At 46.7% G+C, this 19,083-nt stretch overlaps 1 protein-coding gene across 1 annotated transcript; it reads left to right on the top strand.

The window, feature by feature from the left end:
* Positions 1 to 929: 929 nt before the first annotated feature.
* On the top strand, positions 930 to 17,552 carry LOC119460606 (uncharacterized). The gene is made up of 4 exons (XM_037721626.2): positions 930 to 1,229; positions 10,991 to 11,162; positions 15,461 to 15,612; positions 16,894 to 17,552. The coding sequence occupies exons 1-4, from the start codon at positions 1,142 to 1,144 to the stop codon at positions 17,253 to 17,255; spliced, it is 774 nt and encodes a 257-aa protein (XP_037577554.1). The 5' UTR covers positions 930 to 1,141; the 3' UTR covers positions 17,256 to 17,552.
* Positions 17,553 to 19,083: the final 1,531 nt, after the last annotated feature.

Raw genomic sequence — 19,083 nt, 5'->3', positions numbered from 1 at the left:
GGCTGCGATTTATAATTTCAGCAATTTGTTAGTTCACTTTTTGTTTACATGAAAATTACAGAGAGAACATAAATTGAACACACACACACGCACACACACACACCGAAAAGCTGCTTCTCCTGTGAGATTCATCCGTCCTCGTTTTCCGTGGTCACTACGGAAACCTCGAGAGGAATTCGTAAAAAGCCTCCAGGATTTCGTGCGGCAATCATTTATAAAAATTGGTATTTTATGCTGGCGACAGCGCAATGTTATGATAAAGAATGAATAATCTATGCTACCTTCGTGGCTTGATTTCAGGTGTTGTCGGTTAATCTAACGTGCTGGTCAGGCCAGACACAGCGGGACATGACGTGCAAAACAAGTGTGGAGCGAGAAGCATCTAAGACAAAGGCGAAAATGGAAGAAGATGAAATAACACACAAGAAACATCGAACGTCGATAGCTATCCTTTTTCTTCGTATCGTATTTTTTTATTATTATTATTATTAATCTGGGATTTTCGCTGGTGCGTCTTGGATCGCCTGCTAACATACTCACCCAAATGTCGCAATTGCAAGTGATTATAGTTATTATATCCCTTCGACACGTTAGCAGAAGCAACATGTACTCGGGGTAACTACGAGAGCACGTGAACTACAACTCATTGAGCGACGTAGGGTACAACGAGCTTTGACTCTCCCGCCACTCGAAAGCCGACACGCGAAATAGCCGGAAGTGCTTTCTGCTCCTATTTCCGTTGAGCTCATCCCTCTCCCCTCGACCTTCGTTGCCTCCACTCTCAGCTTCATCGGGTGGGGGCGGCACGCAGCCTCTCGTTTCGTAGTGGTTGCCCTCTCTGCGCACCACTCCGTCATGATGCTGCAGTATGCGGAGCTGCTCTCTGCCTCTTCTACCCTCGGCGTGTTTCCCCTTCCCGGCAGCCTCTGCGCCCGCTCCCGGAACGGAAGGGGGCGACGGGCGGTCGGTATGGGGCAATCCCGGCGTCGTCATACGCCGTCGCCGCTGCTTTCGATCTGCGTTCATCACACAACCACGCTGTCGCGGTTGGGCGACCAGGCATGCTTGCCACTGCCTCGTCGTGAGCGGCCCACCAGCTGACCTCTAGGGGCCCGATCGAGACGTGGAGCCGTAAGATGAAATGACAAGTCGGACACTATGGACAGCGATGCGTCCCAGCGCTCCTTTACCAGCCGTTGGGCTTCTCCTGACGGCGTCGCTCCTTTCCGGTAAGTCACCCTGCACAGAAAGCGCTCTCGTGCGCTCGACGCCCGTTTGGCAGCCACGTGCTGAACGAAATGGCAGCCGAGCCGCGTTCTGCGATGTCGCTCTGTTCACCACCATGACATTGTCCATCTCCCGTAGCACGTTTCCACTTCTTCCTATCTTCTTTTGCTTCTCTTTCTTTTATTATTTTTGTTTGACATTTAAGTGGCCAGCTTAATTCGTCTTTCTTCTGCTATATTGGTGTACTATATTTGTTATCGTGTAGTAAGGTTGTCGCGCACATTTCTCCATACAAACCCTCAATCTTGTTCACACTGAACGTTCCTGCGTTTGTTTTTATCACTTTGCTTATTTTATTTGGGAGATGTATAGTGCACGTTGGCAGTAATCCTAGCTTCTATAGAACTACAAGCACGTATTTGCTTAGCCTGTCTGCGAATTTGAAAACGCACATGCTTGCACCAATTTTCAATTGTTCTCTAATTGATGCATACCTGAAAATTTAAGGAGCTCAAGCTAATTATTTGTATCCTTCATCCCGTCAAATTTTGTTAAATTAAACATAAACACATGTTGTTTCGTTTAACGTTTTAGAATGAATGACATCTGCGTTGTTGCTTTTTCTCAGCACTTGAACGAAAGTTTCACAGCGGTGAATGGTGTTCTGCACATTAACGCAGTCTTTTGTTGTTGTTGTTGTTGTTGTTGTTGTTGTTGTTGTTGTTGTTGTTGTTGTTGTTGTTGTTGTTGGTGGTGGTGGTGGTGGTGGTGGTGGTGGTGGTGGTGGTGGTGGTGGTGGTGGTGGTGGTGGTGGTGGTGGTGGTGGTGTTTTCTCCAGTGTCATGTCCCGAAGCTTCACACAACTCCTGCCCTCATCGGTTATAAGTTAAACAAGTCGTCCGAGTAGTTAGCGCTGCTTTGTGGTGCGTGGAAATACTCGTGATGCCCGCTCTGAGAAAGCCTGAGCACAGAATCCATTCTTCACCATACAACTCGAAAATGAAAGAAAAGCTTGATGCTGTGTCAACAATTCAGATTCCTCCTAACTGCTGTAAAACGAAGGTTGCGAGAGATATGCAAGATAAGTACGTCTTGCAGTTCCAACGAATTTGCTGTCAAGTAAAGCAACCACTACTGTTTTACGACATTGACGTTTCAAGCAAAGTCGTTTGGTACTGAGAAAAAAAAAAGAGAGCCCAATTACGAGACTAATGAAGAAATGTTTTTTTTTTCTTTTTTTTTTCTTCTTTTCTTCATGTTCAGTGCTTTGTTTTATGTATTGCACACGCCCGAGCAAGCATGCGTATCGCACGCGTGTTGGCGCTCTCAGGTTTTCGGGAAAGCATAAATCAATAAAGTATGGCGTAAACCCTGGCACTTTGCCCAACTCATTTCGGGCTGTCCGCTAGCTCTTGAGGACACCGAACCCTCCTTCGGGGAACGACCCAAATCGATAGAGGAATGACACGGGCGTCGTCACGAATTGTACACTTACATGGCGACAATGTTTTCGGGAGGGTCACGAACTTGGCCGTCGACCTTGACAAAATCTCGTTAGGCCGCTGGCACTTCGCAAGAGGGAACATCGAAACAGCGTTCAGCGAGTCGCGCGAAAGCCGCAGGGAGACGGGTCCACCTTTTTGTTGTCAGGTGTCCGCGTGCGTTCGGCACCGCGAACACTGCGAAAGAGTTCGACACTACCGGAGCCTTATTTGTTTGTTCGTTGGTTTGCCATTGTCTTTATTTCTGGGGATCAAACTAACATATTTTGCATACAGGAAAAAAAAGCCGTAATGCAAGATCAGGCACAAATGAGACCAAGAAACAATGGAGATTGCAGTAATGATAAGGACTGCCTGGCCGCAATGAACTCCGCTCGTGCGCAAGTGTTTGATAAGGGAACATATATAAAGTGTCCAATCACACGAGATGTCGCCGACAACACCCATATGTGCGTATTTTATTTTTGTGATTTATTTATTGTGTGCGTGCGTTCGGGGCGCGCTTATTGTCGTCTGTGTGTGTTGGCGTGTGCAATATTTAAAATAAGGCATTGTACATGGAGAAAAAGAAACGAAATTTCGTCATCATTCTTGTAATTAGGCCGCTGTTTGCCAGCTTTATTTCTTTTTATTGGAGAGGGGGGGGGGGGGGGGGCAAAAGTGCTTGTCTTTGCATTCAGATAGACAGAAATCATGGTCTAAAGAGAAGCAAAGCAGTAAAATTGAGAGGACAAAAAAATAGTAAGTTTAACACGTATTCATCACAAATCCTTAGATCTCCTGGTAGTTCACTGGTAATGAAGGTCATTTTATGCTCTTAATGGCCAAGCGACAAGCTCCTTGTTTTCACGTATCCCTTGCATTTTGTATTATCTTGATTTCACATATCTTCATATATAATATTCTCTTCTTTTCGTCACTTTTCTAACTCTTCCCCCTGACCTTTTATCTTAAATCTTCGCAGACTTAAATATTAAGCATGCGAAACAATAACGGAGCTCCAACCTTAAAATTATGTAATTTTATACGCGCGGCTGGGCACTAACCCCGGGATTGGTCCAGGGAAGTAGTTCGATACATATCCGATACGGAAAAGTGGTGGTAAAGTCGCTAACAAAGACGCTGGCTTTAATTAATAAACATAAATGAAATGGTCCGATGGCAGCATTCAGACAGAGGACCCGTAGCACAACAGCTCGTTTTTACTTAGTACGTTTAAGTTTAATACTTCAATTCTTACTGCCACTACAGGTACGAGTCTTACACTTCGTGTAATATTGTAACATGTTGCTATCGCATTCACTGATTCGCCCTTATGGCGAAACTATGATTTTTTTACCTATTTTTGTTTATGTTATTTATTTATTTACAGATATATTTATTTATTTATAAAGCATGACTTCTCTCCAAAATTTTGCTACCAACACTGCTCTTCCCCCTACCCCAAGCAAAAATTCTGGCTACACTGATGTGTGCGTGCATGTGATGCGTTCAGGGTGGCTGGTTGGAATCATGGTGACTGCCGAGAATCAGAACGATCCGGCGTGCTCCATGTTCGCGGTGTTTAAACGCAACCGCGTGCGTTCTTCGAATTTCGCCAGAGACGTGCGCATGAGTGCGTGTCATCCGGACGGGCGACGCCGACCTGTTCAGTGGCGACGTGCGTTTCCCGGCACGTGACTCAGGCTATCGATCACCGGGCAACGTCGTGCATACGCGGGCCCGCCGTGAGCCTCTCGGGTTCTGCGCGTCCTCGTGGCGATGACGCCGAGGTAACCGCGACTCTGCAAGTCTTCTGAAAGCATTGTGAGGCGCCGCCAGTTCCACAAGAGACTTTTTTGAGGCTGTGTCTCGAGATTACACGGGCTTTTTGGCGTTCGTGAGATTCTCCGGCGTGATGTTTCTCCTTGTTTTTAGCATTGTGCTACTTAGCACGAGGTCGAGGGTTCGCTTCCCGTGCAGCGGCGGCCTGAGAGGGGCGGAATTACGTAACAGCGATATCGTTTCGCTCTACGGGTGCACGTCAAATAACTCCGGCTGGCTCAAATTAATTCGGAGCTTTCCACTACGACGTCGTGTATATTGTTGATACTCTAAACTCGATCCATCTGTCAATCAAGACGCTGCTACACATAAAACCCTACTTGCACGCACATACGTAAAACTCGTGCGTGTGCGCGCATGCAACTAAATTCGCGACGGCGTACACAAATTGTGAGGAGGCAAATTATTTACTGCTGAATTCAGGAGTGGTGCGAAAGACTGCCTTAAAAAATGTCACAGTTTCGCCCTAAGGGCGAAGCAATGAATGCGATAGCAACACAGCAATGTCATACGAAGTAAGGTGAGCGGCTTTGGTAGCAATATGAATTGTAGTAAACATGAGCTGATTAAGTAAGCAGGTGTGCTGCGGCGTAAGTGACCGACATGAAGAGAGACTCGATGACCACGAGAAGGCGCGTGTGAAACGGTGGTGTTGATGAGAAGCGCTTCCTGTGGGCAGCGCGTGCGAAGGGACACACCTGTAGAGCTGCACTGCCGATCCGGGCAGCATTGCGTGTGTAGCGTGCGTTGGAAAATGTGGCCCGACTATTACGAACTGAATGAACAAGCGTGGTGTGAGCGCGCACAAACACGAAGAGATCACACTGAATGACAGCAGACAACGACTGTCAAAACGCTGGCAGCAAGCATACGCCGCAGCGGGCGAAGGTACGTGCGGTCTATCGCTTCAACGGAAACTGAGCGGCGAATGCACTTAAAGGTCAGAGCCGTGTGGAGATAAGAGACGGTGCGAGCGAGCGACGAGCGCGGTTGTTGGCAGAGAAGTGCGCCCCCCCCCCCCCCCCCCCCATTGCTCCCTCCGGCGCTGGCTTCCTGCTTCCTTGCTTGCGCGTGGGAGATTGAGTGCGTTCGCTCTCCGTGATAGCGCGCGTCTCCGCACGCTTCCTCTCGGGCATACGGCGCGCGGCGAAGATTTTATCTATAGGGAACCTCACGGCGACGGCGACGGCGACGACGACGGCGACGACGACGCCGACGGCAGAAATCCGGTTCAAGTGTCCATATAATTGCTATCGCAATAAAAATCTTAAGGGGGTAACAGCGCACATAGACGGCGACAGAGTTAAGAAACAACAGGAGACAGCACTGTAGTTAAAAAATCGCCGGAAGCGCTTCCTTGCGCATTGCGTGGACGACACCACTGCGTCTCGCAGCGCCGTTTCGGGAACACGGTGAAGCTCATCGGACATTTGCGAAAGGTGTGCGCTGGACAGCGTCTTAGCCAGACAGAGAATGCAAGTATAGCTTAAACATGTGTGAGTTTTCGTTTCGATACCCTGCGGGCGGGTAAAAAGGCGTTCGAAAGATTAAGAGAGAGGGGGGGGAAGAGAGAGGAGGTGTTGCAACCTGTGCCTTACCGCTAACGGAACCGAGGTCAAAATGAAACAGCGCACCTTATTCAGCTGCTCCTCACGCTTTCACCTACCTGACTTCAATCAAGGGCCGATCGTAGCCCGCCCCCACCCGTTCTTTTCTTTTTTTTTAATTTCTATAATAATTTTCGTCAACAGCACTCATGTCGTCGATGTTTCCCTTTCGTGGTGATATCCGTCTGCACTGTATTTTACAGCGCGAATGTATAATATATGCGCCAACTATACCAACTTTCAGTTTTGTTACAGCAGCGTACTTTTTCTGGCTGGTAATTTGTACTCATGCACAGCGTAGACCCTAATGTTCACTGTCGCTCACGCTACAAAAAAAAAAGCACTTCTTCATTTCCACTACAATGCTTAAAGAATTTGTACCGTCCTCAGTCAAACAAGCAGAATATGCATGAGTGATGACTCGACGTCTATAGCGGTCGTAACGTAATAGAGAACAGGTTAGCCACAAGCAAACGTGCAAACTTATCTCTTTTTTTAAAGGGAAGCTTTCTTTCTTTAATTTGTCTTTTTTTTCGTCCCGTTTGTTTTTTGCAGTAACTTACCAAATCATGAATCACCAAGTTCTTTGCCTAGCCCCCCACGATTTCGTGTCTGTCGGTATCTCGCACGATACATTTGCGCACCGGCCTATATAAGCGCTGCATGTTCACTCCAAAGAAGTGCCAGTGCGTGCACATTTGTTGCACTTGATCAAACAATCAATAACGACGTAAAACATGTACATAGGATGTCGTCTTATAGGTATCTCTAACCCACACATACTTCTTAATGAAATAGCGCATCATATTCGACGGTTTCCTTGAAATGCTTATATTTGGCTAGCCCCCATTTTTGGGCAGTTTCGTATATGTGCCACTGCGTACGTGCGGCCATGCCAATGCCCCAGAGCGGGTATGTCTCACAGTGATCCATAATGTGCTATATAGGAAGCTTTAATGTACTTACATATGCGTACTGTCGCTGTTACCACCGACAGTATACCAATTTTAACGAAGTGTGCCACAACTTATATCATGTCATCCCATTCTTCTCTGCAATGCCCTATGAGCCCTTAAGAGTATATCGGCCACAAATAAATAAATAAATAAATAAATACTGTGACATATAGGGTATCTTACAATGGTGTCGTTCCTCTATCCCTGCGCGAGTCATCCGTAGTATACACTATGCGCGTATACACACAAGCACGCCTCCCACGAACAGGAACGGCTCGCGCCCGCGCTAGAAACGAGGCGAACGAAGAATGCGCGGGATCTGCCGGCCGCCGTACACCATTCTTCGCCCGACAAGGACTATAGCAATCACCGACCGTCTCACAGTGTGCATCCACCTGAACTGGCGTTTACAATCCGGCATAGCTTGTGAACAATGTGTAGGGAAGAAACATTACTATTGCATGACAATAAAGTTGTAACCCGTGTGGTCCGCAAACATTGAATGAAGTTACATGGTTGCCCAAAATAAAAATAAATACAATTGTACGAATTGCAATTACCTTTATATAGCATTTAATTAACCGCCTTAAACACCCGTGTACTTAGATTTAAGTGCACGTTAAAGAACCCCAAGTGGTCCAAATTTCCGGAGTCCCCCACTACGGCGTGCCTCATAATCATATCGTGGTTTTGGCACGTAAAACCCCATAGTTCAATTAACCGCCTTACAATAACTTCGCTTCGCATAGATTGCAACGTGCGTGTTTCATCTGCATTTTGTTTTTCATTAGAGCATGAGGCTTCTGTACGTAATTCAAAATAACATTTGAGAGGCAGTAAAACTCGACAAAAGCATATAAAGTTAAACGGATAAGACCCTACGCTTCCCTCGTCAACATGTGTCTAAATACTTTCGCCTTATTGATCATGCGCGGCGTCCAAAAACGTAATTTCAGTTTATTTCGTTGTTGTTGTTGTTGTCGTCGTCGTCGTCGTCGTCGTTGTTGTTGTTGTTGTTGTTGGCAGCACCTGTCCTTTGTTACAGTAGGAAGCTGCTCGTCTAGGTCCCACCGAATATTCCCCGTCACGGCCTTGCAGGCATTACAGTCACTGACTGTTTGTCTTCGAGAGCTCTGCGCCCAACAGCGCGAGTCATCCGTAGTATACACTAGGCGCGTATACACACAAGCACGCCTCCCACGAACAGGAACGGCTCGCGCCCGCGCTCGAAACGAGGCGAACGAAGAATGCGCGGGATCTGCCGGCCTCCGTACACGTCGCGCACCGCCTTCTTGGCACGGGTTCCTCAGACGCTGTCGTCCCCCGCTCTGTTTGCGCCGTCGGGCGGAAAGGAGCCGGTTGCACGCGAGATAGCGCTTGGCGGGTGGCGTCGGAAGCAGGACCACCGAGTCTGTGCGCAGGTTCTCTGACACGCAAGAAATTTGTGGTGCGCCAGTTGTGCTCACAGTTGACCGAAAGCTTCTGTGCGAAGACAACTTGCTTTCTCGGGCAACATCGGAATGCCCTGCGTGTTTAGAGCTTGCTGTACTGAACTCGTGACGTTCGTCCCCAATTCGTTTTGATATTGATGCGAAAGTGTAAAATGGCCCATTGAACGAAAAAGCCGGCGTCTGTCATCTGTAGCTGCGAAACGGCAGGTAAATTCCCTTTGGCTGCGACGCCACGTCACGAGCGTGCCTCAACCGTGCGGAGCGGGGGGAAAGGGTACACTTGACGCAGCGCTAGCGCGCCAGGTGTTGCGTGAGGGGAGAGGGCATCACCGGGACGCCACGCCATCCTCGCTCTCGGGAGCCTCTGTTGTCCGCGCGTTCCTTGCTCGCTCTCGCCTGCGTTCTAACTACGTGACGGTAAGGCCAAATCAAAAAGCGCCAACCATCTCAACGCGCTCGCTTGCCCGCGAGGAGTTCATAACTCGAAGAACCGCTCAGTGGCGTTCAATTGGATATTAATGTTTTCGCTTTCACAACTCATAGGAAGTGCTTAGGTGTCCTCTGATGTTTTGTTCCTTGCCACGAGGAAAGAAATAGTCTTTATACCTGGAAGGTGACTAGTTATAAAAAGAACATATGGCAGATTAAATGACAGAGCAAAGCTCAGTATTGTCGTTCTATTGAATAGCTGTGTTATTTCGCAGTAGCTACTCCCCCACGGTGTTTAGTATTCAATTTATGAACGAAAAACTACCACCGATATGTGGAGAAAGTGATTTTTTGCTATAAAATTCAACAATTTTTATCGAATGTGGCGGGCTTGCAGTGCTTATACAGAACAATAGTAGCATTAATAATTTAGACAACTGAATGTCCCAGAGCTGCAGTTTAAAATCAGGGATATCACCGTGGGGTGCTCTGGAATTAATTCGAATTACGTGGAGTTCTTTAATGTGCATATGCATCGTCTTTTTTCTGCAGTTTTCTTTTTGCAGAAACACTAAATCGCTCTTAGTGCACTTTATCAGAAGGAATGGTTTGAGATACTTTCTGTTAACTTCTCTATTCTCAGAAACGTGAGCGCTGTTCATCCGTGAATCAATTGGTTGAAGTGTGAGGCAATTGCACTCCAAACAACCACCGATAGCTGTCAGGCAACGCGGATGTGCGTGCTGTATACACGCTGGTCTCACCGCACCGCCACCCCCCTCATGCATCTACCGGAACAGGAAATATAACTCGAGCACCGCCCCTCGATAGGTTGTTAGTCGACTCGAGCTCTCTCCGCAGCTTGCGCCTTGCAGCAGTTAATCTCCGGACAGCATGCAAAGAGGAAGTGGAGTCAAAAAAGAAAATAAAGTCAGCGATATCTTTGGTGTCGCTTGGAAATGATATGGTGTACTTTTCTTTTTTTTCGTCAGTGTCCTCTCAGTAAGCGCCGCAATATATATTGTCAAGTCACATATCGTAGCAGTACCGTTGGTCTTTGTCATGGTAACAAGAGTCGTCTGCGTGCAATCTAGAAGAATCCATTTAAATCATCTGCGGCTATTTCGCCAAGCGCGCGTTGTAAACATGTGCACGAATACCCTTGTACGCAGAACAAGAACGTACTGTCTTCGTCCTTTTGCCGAGCATAGGCCAGCGACGCAGTTCGCATCTCTACCCTGCTCAGTACGACCTCCTTGTAAAGGGTGCCGTAGATGTGCACGCTTTATTTGCACGTTGTGGTCCACTGCGTGTGATTATGCGAATACTCTTTTGCGATAAGTTAGGTGACGGAATCGTAGCCGAATATTCCAATATGTTGGGGCGTTCACTTATGGCTTATCGGAAACCTCCTCGCGTCTTAATCAATCCTAAGGGAAAAGCCGACATACACACGCCGAAGATGTTAAAGTTACACCGAAGTATGCAGATAACGACGCACGAACCTTTCTCTCCTGAAACGGACTGCTTTGTTGTTGCTTTCGCTTAACAACTTGAAATGTCCTCCTTCCGGAACTGTTTGTTTCTCTGTTTACCTCATTTTACTTGACCAAATTTTTCTTCCACCCCATACATTGAATTGAAAAGAAATGCCGACTTGTGTGCTTTCCAGGAGTGCCACTTTTTTCTTTTCAGGCTCCTGGAGTTGTGTGCGCACTATTGGGCCAGAGATAAAATCGAACAATCTACATTAAAAGGAACGCACACCCTTCCCCGTTTTCGTGGCTTTATCCGTTTTTCGGCCTGTATGGCCATGTCTAATCCACGTTCAGCTACTGACCGCGCATTTGTATACCACATCACGTTGTGGTTGGGCTTCAGCTGTTCTTTACCTTTAATTCCGCCGCTTACCGACGTTCAGTTGATCGCGGTTGGGCATCGCCGATAGCGTGTATAGGTGTATACGCAATGCTGACAGTAAGCCAACCATGCAGTCCTGACGCCGTGTGCCTGGTGCTGCCTGCCTGGACTGCAAGATTACGACGTTTGCTTCAACATCTTCCTGGAGCGCGACTTTCCCCTGGTGGAGGCCTTCCTACTCAACAGGGCGTTCGGATCTCGAGGCAGGGTGCTCGTGGAGCCCGGGGACCTGGCCACCATGTGCGAGTACGTGTTTTCGCCACAATTTGTTAAAGAAATTCGCCTCACTTCTGTTCAGTTTATGCGGAAGTCAGAAATGTGTTCGCGCTGCAGGCGCCCAAACTGTGCGTTTCTTTTCAACACTGTTTGCGTGGTCAGCTTGGTCTATTCGTTCTCGATACCGTCTTGCTGTCTAGCGTTGTCAAAACTTTAGTCGACATGACGCGGTCAGACCATCCGCTATTCTGCAGACCGATACCACCACTATTCCACTATATTACTTTTGTAGCTGTAACAATGACTCTCAGTGGCGCACCGACAGGGGGGGGGGGGGGGGGGGGGTTCTCACTCCCCCCCCCCCCGCCCCCCACACACACACCACGCGTCCAGCCCCACCAGTCCAACGTGTACCTTCAGTGCTCTGTTCACATTGTCATTACAATTGAGGAGGTGGATTGAGGTCCAATTTTCCTGATTAACAGAAACACTCTATCATTATCTTGTATTTATTTATTCACTTTTAAATTATTTTGAGCAAAACGCTGAAGAAATGAACATCGTCATCATACTTGGTGTCATTATTATTATAATCATTAGGCATTTTATTTGCTGTTGGATTCCTCTGGCTAAAGCAAAGAAATTGCATATTATGTAAAGTGCTTGCTCCCTCCCCCCCCCCCCCAAAAAAAAAATTGACCCCCCCCCCCCCCCTTGCACAAATTCTGGGTCTGATGACTCTCTACTCACGCAGGATTTCTCTTCCTTCACACCTTCCAGCAATTTCGGAACGGGCTTTTCTGTCTTGATGTTTCTTTAACGTCGTGATGTCATCTTGAACGAAACTTGAGCTCAAATGCGAGGAGGATTACCGTCTATAATTCCTACTCCACTTAGCAAAGAAAAAAAAAAAAAGAAAGCCTGTTTTTGCCACTGACAATACAGCTGCGTGCGTGTGATTGATACCATCGAGATTACACGCGCTCATTCAAATTATAGGATATAGTGTTGATTTGCTAAGCGGTGTGTACTTCCAGAGATGATTTAAATATAACCTCAGGGCTAAGTGCGTTCAACCAAAATCTTGCAGTGGGTTCTAATGCATACGAACAGACAGGCAAGAAATAAATGTTTAGTTCAGTTCTGGGTTCGGCTCCAACTCCTTTCAGTGTTGCTTTCGTGATAAAGAAAAAAATGTTTACTAGGAGGTGTTTTCTTTTTTTAGGTACATTTCCACACGATATAATAAACGAAAAAAAAAACGTAAGTAAAAACATGCACGCCCTTTTCATATAGTGCAATACTGACTCATAAAATGCACCATCAATAACTTGTCGTTCATAATTCTCGGAGTGTTTATTTCGTATAGTATAGCAATAAGTGCCTTTTCACGCATACTTTAGGTCCTGACATGTCCAAAGCCGATGATGCGCATCATGTAAGTTTAGTAAATCTCCTTTATGTAAATCCTAGTTGCACACGCACCCAATGCTTGCACCTGTGACGTGAACATGACTTTGGTTTCCACACTCTGCTGGCGAGAAACGCAAATGAGCATGGTTGCTTTAAGTTGTGCAGCGTTATTATAGTCGCTTATTAAACTGGCAACAATTTGTCGCTCTTTGGCCATAACTGTCCCTTGCGCCATGAAAACCTATTAATCAATCTGGCAACAGATATTAGCGGCATTCAGGAGAACAATTCCCGAATTTTAATACATGGCCGCGTATTATGCTGGCGTTTATATTATCCCCTTAAACAGAAGCCACTTAAATTACCACTTAAAATATTACCACTTAGACAGAACCTCGTAAACAGAAGCGACCAGTGAAGGAGTCAAGGTCAGAGAGGCCACATATCTCTGCCCCAACTTTCGTTTTATTTTTCGTCACCGCAAAGGCACGCCTTTCTTGCTTCTATGTCAAATTGGGCGCCTCGCCGACGCCACTTTCTTCCCGACATGCTCACGCACGTGACATTCAAAGCACTTCTGGTTCCGAGTCTCTAAAAGAGAAAGAAAAAAAAAACAAAAAAGAAAGACATAAAACCCTAGTACCGCTCTTTCAGGATGAGATACTTGAGAGTCAGTGTGACTGACACGACGTCCGCACAGGCGCAGATATGCACGCTGCGTCAGAAAATCCGGAGCCGGCGTGGCCATCGACGAGCGTAGAAAATAAAAATAAAAGGAGTGAATGAGCTAGCCAAGAAAGTCGCGCGCTGTCTCCAGCGCCGACAGACGAGAAGCAGCTCCTGCGCTCTGCGTGCGTATCACTCCCCCCGGGCCGCAGAGATGCGCAGGCGCCTTTCTTTCTCTCTTTTTTTCTCCGTTTCTTTCTTGTGTAATTCTTATTTTCTGACTCGTACGTTTCTTGACGCACGCCTTCCTCGTAAGTCGATGCTGGCTTCACGTGGTGTGGCAATCCATTACCGCCTCATTTGCTGGTGGTCGCGCACACTCGCTAAAGACTTTCTCGCGTGCCTGTGCAGAGCTCGATTTTGACTAAAAGCGTTGATTACAGGGGGACAGCGATGTTCCTTCCAATGTTCAATGTCGTCTTTAACAGCGTCTCATTTGTTACAAAATATAGCTTCTTATAACGTTGCCAGGCCACGGCATATTTGTGGGCAAGGGACCAGGATCAGTAACCAATTTTGAAATGGGGATAATTAAAGTCCAGTTGAAAATACCGAACTGAACACTTTATTCTTCTTCTGTTTCTAAACGTTCAGAAGAAATAAAGTCATCGGGTAAGAATATTTCCGTTTCACTAAACAAGCAGAACGGCAGCAAAATACTTCTTATCGTTACGTGCAATTCTACTTGAAGATGCACGCAAATATATATTCAAGTATGTAGCTTGTGAAATAGTAAAAGCAAGCGTCCATAATTCATGTGGAAATTACATTGACGACGAGACAAGAAAGTCGCTAGACGTAGCTTAATGCGCGTGCAACGCTAGAGCAAATTCGTATGCACGTTTAATATTTGTAACAACTGCTTATACCTCTCTGAAAACTATCTAAGCACTACTGCAACAACGCGCTATAATTAAGAAATCATGGTGACCAACCCCGTGAAAGCAAAACTCGCATAAATTTGAAGCACTAAATCTGAAGAAACCAAAAATGAAGCATCCTTGCACACGAAACATCGTTCCATGCGCACAATTAAACACGGACGAGAAGAGAAAGACAACACAAACGCCGGTTGTCTTTCTCTTCTCGTCCATGTTTAATTGTGCGCTGGAACGATGTTTCATAATGCTAATCACAACCAACTAGCCCAGCTGTCCACGCTTAGCATCCTTGCACACGCATTACTGTAATTATGCATAACACACAATAATTGGGCTACAACTCACTCAGTCACCCAGGAAATATTGTACACGCATGCGTTAACCAAAGTAATAAAAGTTGTGAGAAGGGCAAATCGTGGCGCACATTACAAATCCGTGAGTCGTGAATAAGCAAGGACTCTGTGACTTGGACACCACTTCTGCTTCAATGCCCTACATGAGGACTTCCGACACAAAAATTTTATATCCCACATTTCTTTCGTTTTTTTTTTTTTTTTTTTTTTTTTTTTTCATGCAGGTAGCTGTCGACTCTACAATTACAGTACGAAGCCCCATTTTCCCGACAGCGTCACTAATAATAAATTACTTTACCTAAATTTAATGCGACCAGTTCAGTGTTCACTTCAGGCACGGTGCAGCTTCTGCCGTGAAAAGTAAGAATCGCCACGTCATCGAAGCCTGTTGTGGCGCCAATGACGCGTATACACAACATATTATGCCCGTGCTACCGAAAGTTGAGTTCATTTAGTATGGGTGTGCGTATAGCAGTTCTTGTAAGTGAATAGGAATTGAGGCTCCATATAGCTTAACTACTCGGTCGACGGTTATCCAATGAAGTGCTAGACTTCTCATTCAGCTGAAACCAGTAGTGACTATATAGGCGCATCAAGTGCGCTCTTGGGTTCCACACGCACGTGAATTGGCATAAGGCACTGGGCTGCTGGCAGCACGGCCGGCGGGGAGGTGGATCAGAGCCTGCTGCTGAACACGAGCTCGGACGTTCCACTCTCGCCCGCCCCATTTCTATTGGGGGAAAATGCAAGGACGTGTACCGAGCATTGGGTGCACGTCGAAGAACCCCGAGTAGTCCTTTTTTTACCCCTTGCGCACTATGTATAGCGCCTATCAAAACTGTTGTTTTCTTTTGGGACGTGAAATCCCATAAACCAGTAAATGATACAGAACGAGTTCAGAGTCCTCGCCGTACCGTGCCGAATATCTCGCGCGCTATTTTACGCTTGTTTGCAGTGGCTTCGGCGAGCTGCTGGAGTGCTACGCCTTCCACTACCTGAACTGCGCCGACTTGGGCGGGGTGCGGCGCGAATACTTCGAGCGGCTCATCAAGGCCATGGTCTCCTCTTTCCAGCTGCTCTGCGCCACCGACCGAACCATGCTGCAGAGTGAGCATATATGCGCGTCAAGCGCAGTTCCCTCATGGGTCTCACAGTGGATCACCAGAAAACTTGTTCCTTTACTTGTTCGTCCTGCTTCCTTCTTGAATTTCAGATTAGCCCTGAAGTCAGTGCACAACGCAGACAGGCGCATTAATCAGCAAATCCTGCAAGGTCTAGCTCCTACATTCATATTTTTTATTTAATTTCCTCATTTTTTTTAGTAAAACGTAGATTGTCAGCTATATAAAAGAGAACACACGAGTGCGCGACGTAATGTGCATCGCACCAACGACGACGCTCCATTTGCTTGGTATCATTTGACGCTGCGGCCAAAATTAAAAGCAAGTGTCGAGAGTGGTGCAGTTCCTTTAGTTGCGCGTAAGCAGTGCAAGCAGATCTTCCTTGTCGACCATAAGGATAAAGTGCGCTACACTGTGCTGTCCCCATCAGTATTGGTTCATTCTTTGGGCTGCATCCAGAAGAGAAACCGATCTTTTGCTTCAAAGTCTTACATCACGGCATTCGCGGCACGTTACGAGCACAAGGTTGCATCAGTTTCTATGTCAGATATAATGGACTCGCGCATGGAGTATACACCAGCGATATATGCATGGGTGGCAGGACGCCGACACCATTCGAATGAAATTTCGCTAGAGAAAATGTTCGAAAAGAACGTTGCGCGAAGGTGCCAAGAGATGAGAGAACTGCACTGCTCACTGTACTTGTTTTTAGTTCTGGCCGCAGTGCATCATTATCGGTGCCAAACGGCTACGCGCTCGCGTGTTCCTTTTCAATGACACTCGTGATAGTATCGATAGTATGCATCATTGATACAGTGTTCGAATAATTTTGTGGGCGCAGCGTGTACTGGCACCCGATCTGTAGCAATTTGCAAACAGACAAATACGAGATATGAAAAACAAAACTACATGTCTAGCTGTTCAAGTGACGATGTCACTGAAAATAACAGTCTGTGATGATGTGCTCAAATGTGCATCAAGTCTTGCAACACCATTAGATGTTGTCAGAGAGCGCAATTAGTTTTTTTTTTAATTATACCACCAACCCTGACTAAGAGAATTTTAGCAGGAGCCTTTACTAATGTGGTATCGAGCGTAAGTTTTCCTTGAAAGTTTTGCAGTGTAAAGGTTGAGCTCCGCCGGAGCATGATAAAGCGCGATAAATGCTACGCACTTTTAACAAAGGGGCGAGTGTTCTCTCCGCACTTGACTGCGCCCTTAAAGGCGACAATTTAGTTTATAGCGGTGCGCGCGCATGTCTGCGCAGATCTCTTCTACGACGGCCACTGCATCGGCTCCGTGTCTGACGGGGCGGGCGACTGCCGGACGGCCAACTTCGACCTCGCGACGGCGTGGAAGCGGATCTTCCGTTTCCGGGCCACGCAGCGGGACTGCAGTGACCTGGTGCGCCACACGCGTTGCCTGGTGAGAGCGCTGAGCTCTTCCCCCTGCCGGCCCGAGGCCACCACCGCCTACAACACGACGGCCATCGACTTCCTCTTCGTCTTCTGCCAGCAGGACTTCTCGACCAGGAGCGTCGCCTCGTCGAGCCGGCTATGCTCTCCGTCGGTTCTGAACGCCATTGCAGTGCTAGTCAGCATTCTCGCCGTGTACAGACTCCGGCGCTAGAAGTGCCCCACATGTGCACATTGAACTCAGCGGTGTTGTGCACCACGCTCGTTATCTTGTTTTATTCTGATTTTGTTTTCTTATTTTGCATAGAAAAAAAAGGAAGTTTAAGTCATTCATTCATGCACACTTTTATTTGTCAAAGCACAACTCGAAGACCGGCAGTGTCCTGTGGCGTTCGCAGATCGTTTATTGTAGAGAAATGCAGAAGAAATTGTTTCTTCACTAAATGATGGCCTCTATACTTGAAACAAGGAGAGAGGGGACTCATAATAAATGAACTTCAAAGTACAAAACCACACACGTATGGAAATGATTGTTTTCTGGCGGGGGGTTGGTAATTATTTCTTCAGGCAAGCAGCGCGAAAGAAATCCGACAGATCAGGCGTACACAGCGCTGTGTCAATCTTCCTTCCTGCCGCATTGTTCCTTGTTTTTTGGTTTTTTGGGCTACGTGCCTCAAGAACACATATGTGGCAGGGCTGATTGATTGATTGATTATGGGGTTTTCATGGCGCAATGGCCAGTTCTGGCCAAAGAGCGCCAAACATGTGGTGCAATGAGCAAACAATGGTACATGAATTCAAAGGTGTAACAAGGCTGTAAAGCTGTAAAGCGGCCTAAAATCAGTCGCTGTACAAACGCGCTATATATATATATATATATATAGAGCGATCCTCTTCCTGTTGAGGACAAGAATCTAGAAAACCAATTTCCGTCGTAGCATCTGTTCTCCCATGCGGGTAATTTTGAATGGTGTTTTTATATGTTCTTAAGCTATCCAGAGTACATTGGGTAGTATAGAGATAGGCGAGTTTTCATTAGTGTACTCTCAAAGACCTAAGAATGCTACCTGGATCACAAATTCTGGAAACGAGAAATTAGAGAATTAGACCGCGCGGATCACTTTTAGTAAGGGTATACTCTACAGATTTCTTTTCTCTTTGACATATTATGTGGTATATCTAAGGCTGTGAGTGTCTCGCATGTATATTCAGAATACGTAAGCATTTAAGTTTCATTTAGTGCGTGGAAGTAAGCGCGAATCTTCTTGTAGTCCTGAGCGTTTTTTTTTTTTTTTTTTTTTTTTTTTTTAATGCGTGAGCCACACACAAGAGTTTTGACTGCAAAGTGAGAGCGACTCTGATAGTAGATCCGTGAAGTCAACGAGGCTCTCAGTGGCACTATTACGTGCGTTAAGAACGGGTGTAGAGTACGAACAGACAGTTCATGGCGTTTGTGCCGCATATGATATTTCAATGACCATTTATTTAGGGTAATGTTCTGTTTGATTTTTTTATATAGTATAGTAATCTGAAGGTCCTAAGTCCGAATACTCCTCCAGTCCACTACATTTTCAGGCATGGAGTGGCGCCTGACACCAGCAAAAAACAAAAAATATCGCCGAGAGCTAGTGGGGCTATACTAGTCAAGGTGCAACCAAATTAGGAAGGCCCACTAAGCTTCAACAAAGTCACTCCCACGCCAGAACAGGAATTGGCCTCCCCGGTACAGTATTCGGCCGCTACCTCCTTAGTGACTCCAAATATTTACCCATGGCCCTCAGTCCCCAGCGGCTGCGGAGCACCTCACCAAGGCGGCGGTCAGACCTGCTACGCGGCAGAAGGTGCTAAGAATCTCTGGGTCCAGAGAGGCCGCCAATGTAAACTGAACCTGGCACCGTTCAACACGTGCACCCTATCGAGTGAGGCTAGCTTTGCAGGGCTATTTGAAGAATTATCAGGCATTGTCTGGGATATTATTGGCCTTAGTGAGGTGAGAAGAACAGGTGAGGCTTATACAGTGCTGACTAACGGCCACGTCCTCT

Source organism: Dermacentor silvarum, chromosome 8, assembly GCF_013339745.2.
Source record: "Dermacentor silvarum isolate Dsil-2018 chromosome 8, BIME_Dsil_1.4, whole genome shotgun sequence".
In the NCBI taxonomy this organism is placed as follows: Eukaryota; Metazoa; Arthropoda; class Arachnida; order Ixodida; family Ixodidae; genus Dermacentor; species Dermacentor silvarum.
This window is presented reverse-complemented; position numbering and strand designations above follow the sequence as displayed.

Coding starts and splice junctions, on each gene's coding strand:
- LOC119460606 (XM_037721626.2), top strand. CDS start 1,142: ATGACAAGTCGGACACTATGGACAGCGATGCGTCCCAGCGCTCCTTTA. Junction 11,163..15,460: donor GACCTGGCCACCATGTGCGA/GTACGTGTTTTC, acceptor GCTTGTTTGCAG/TGGCTTCGGCGAGCTGCTGG. Junction 15,613..16,893: donor CGACCGAACCATGCTGCAGA/GTGAGCATATAT, acceptor ATGTCTGCGCAG/ATCTCTTCTACGACGGCCAC.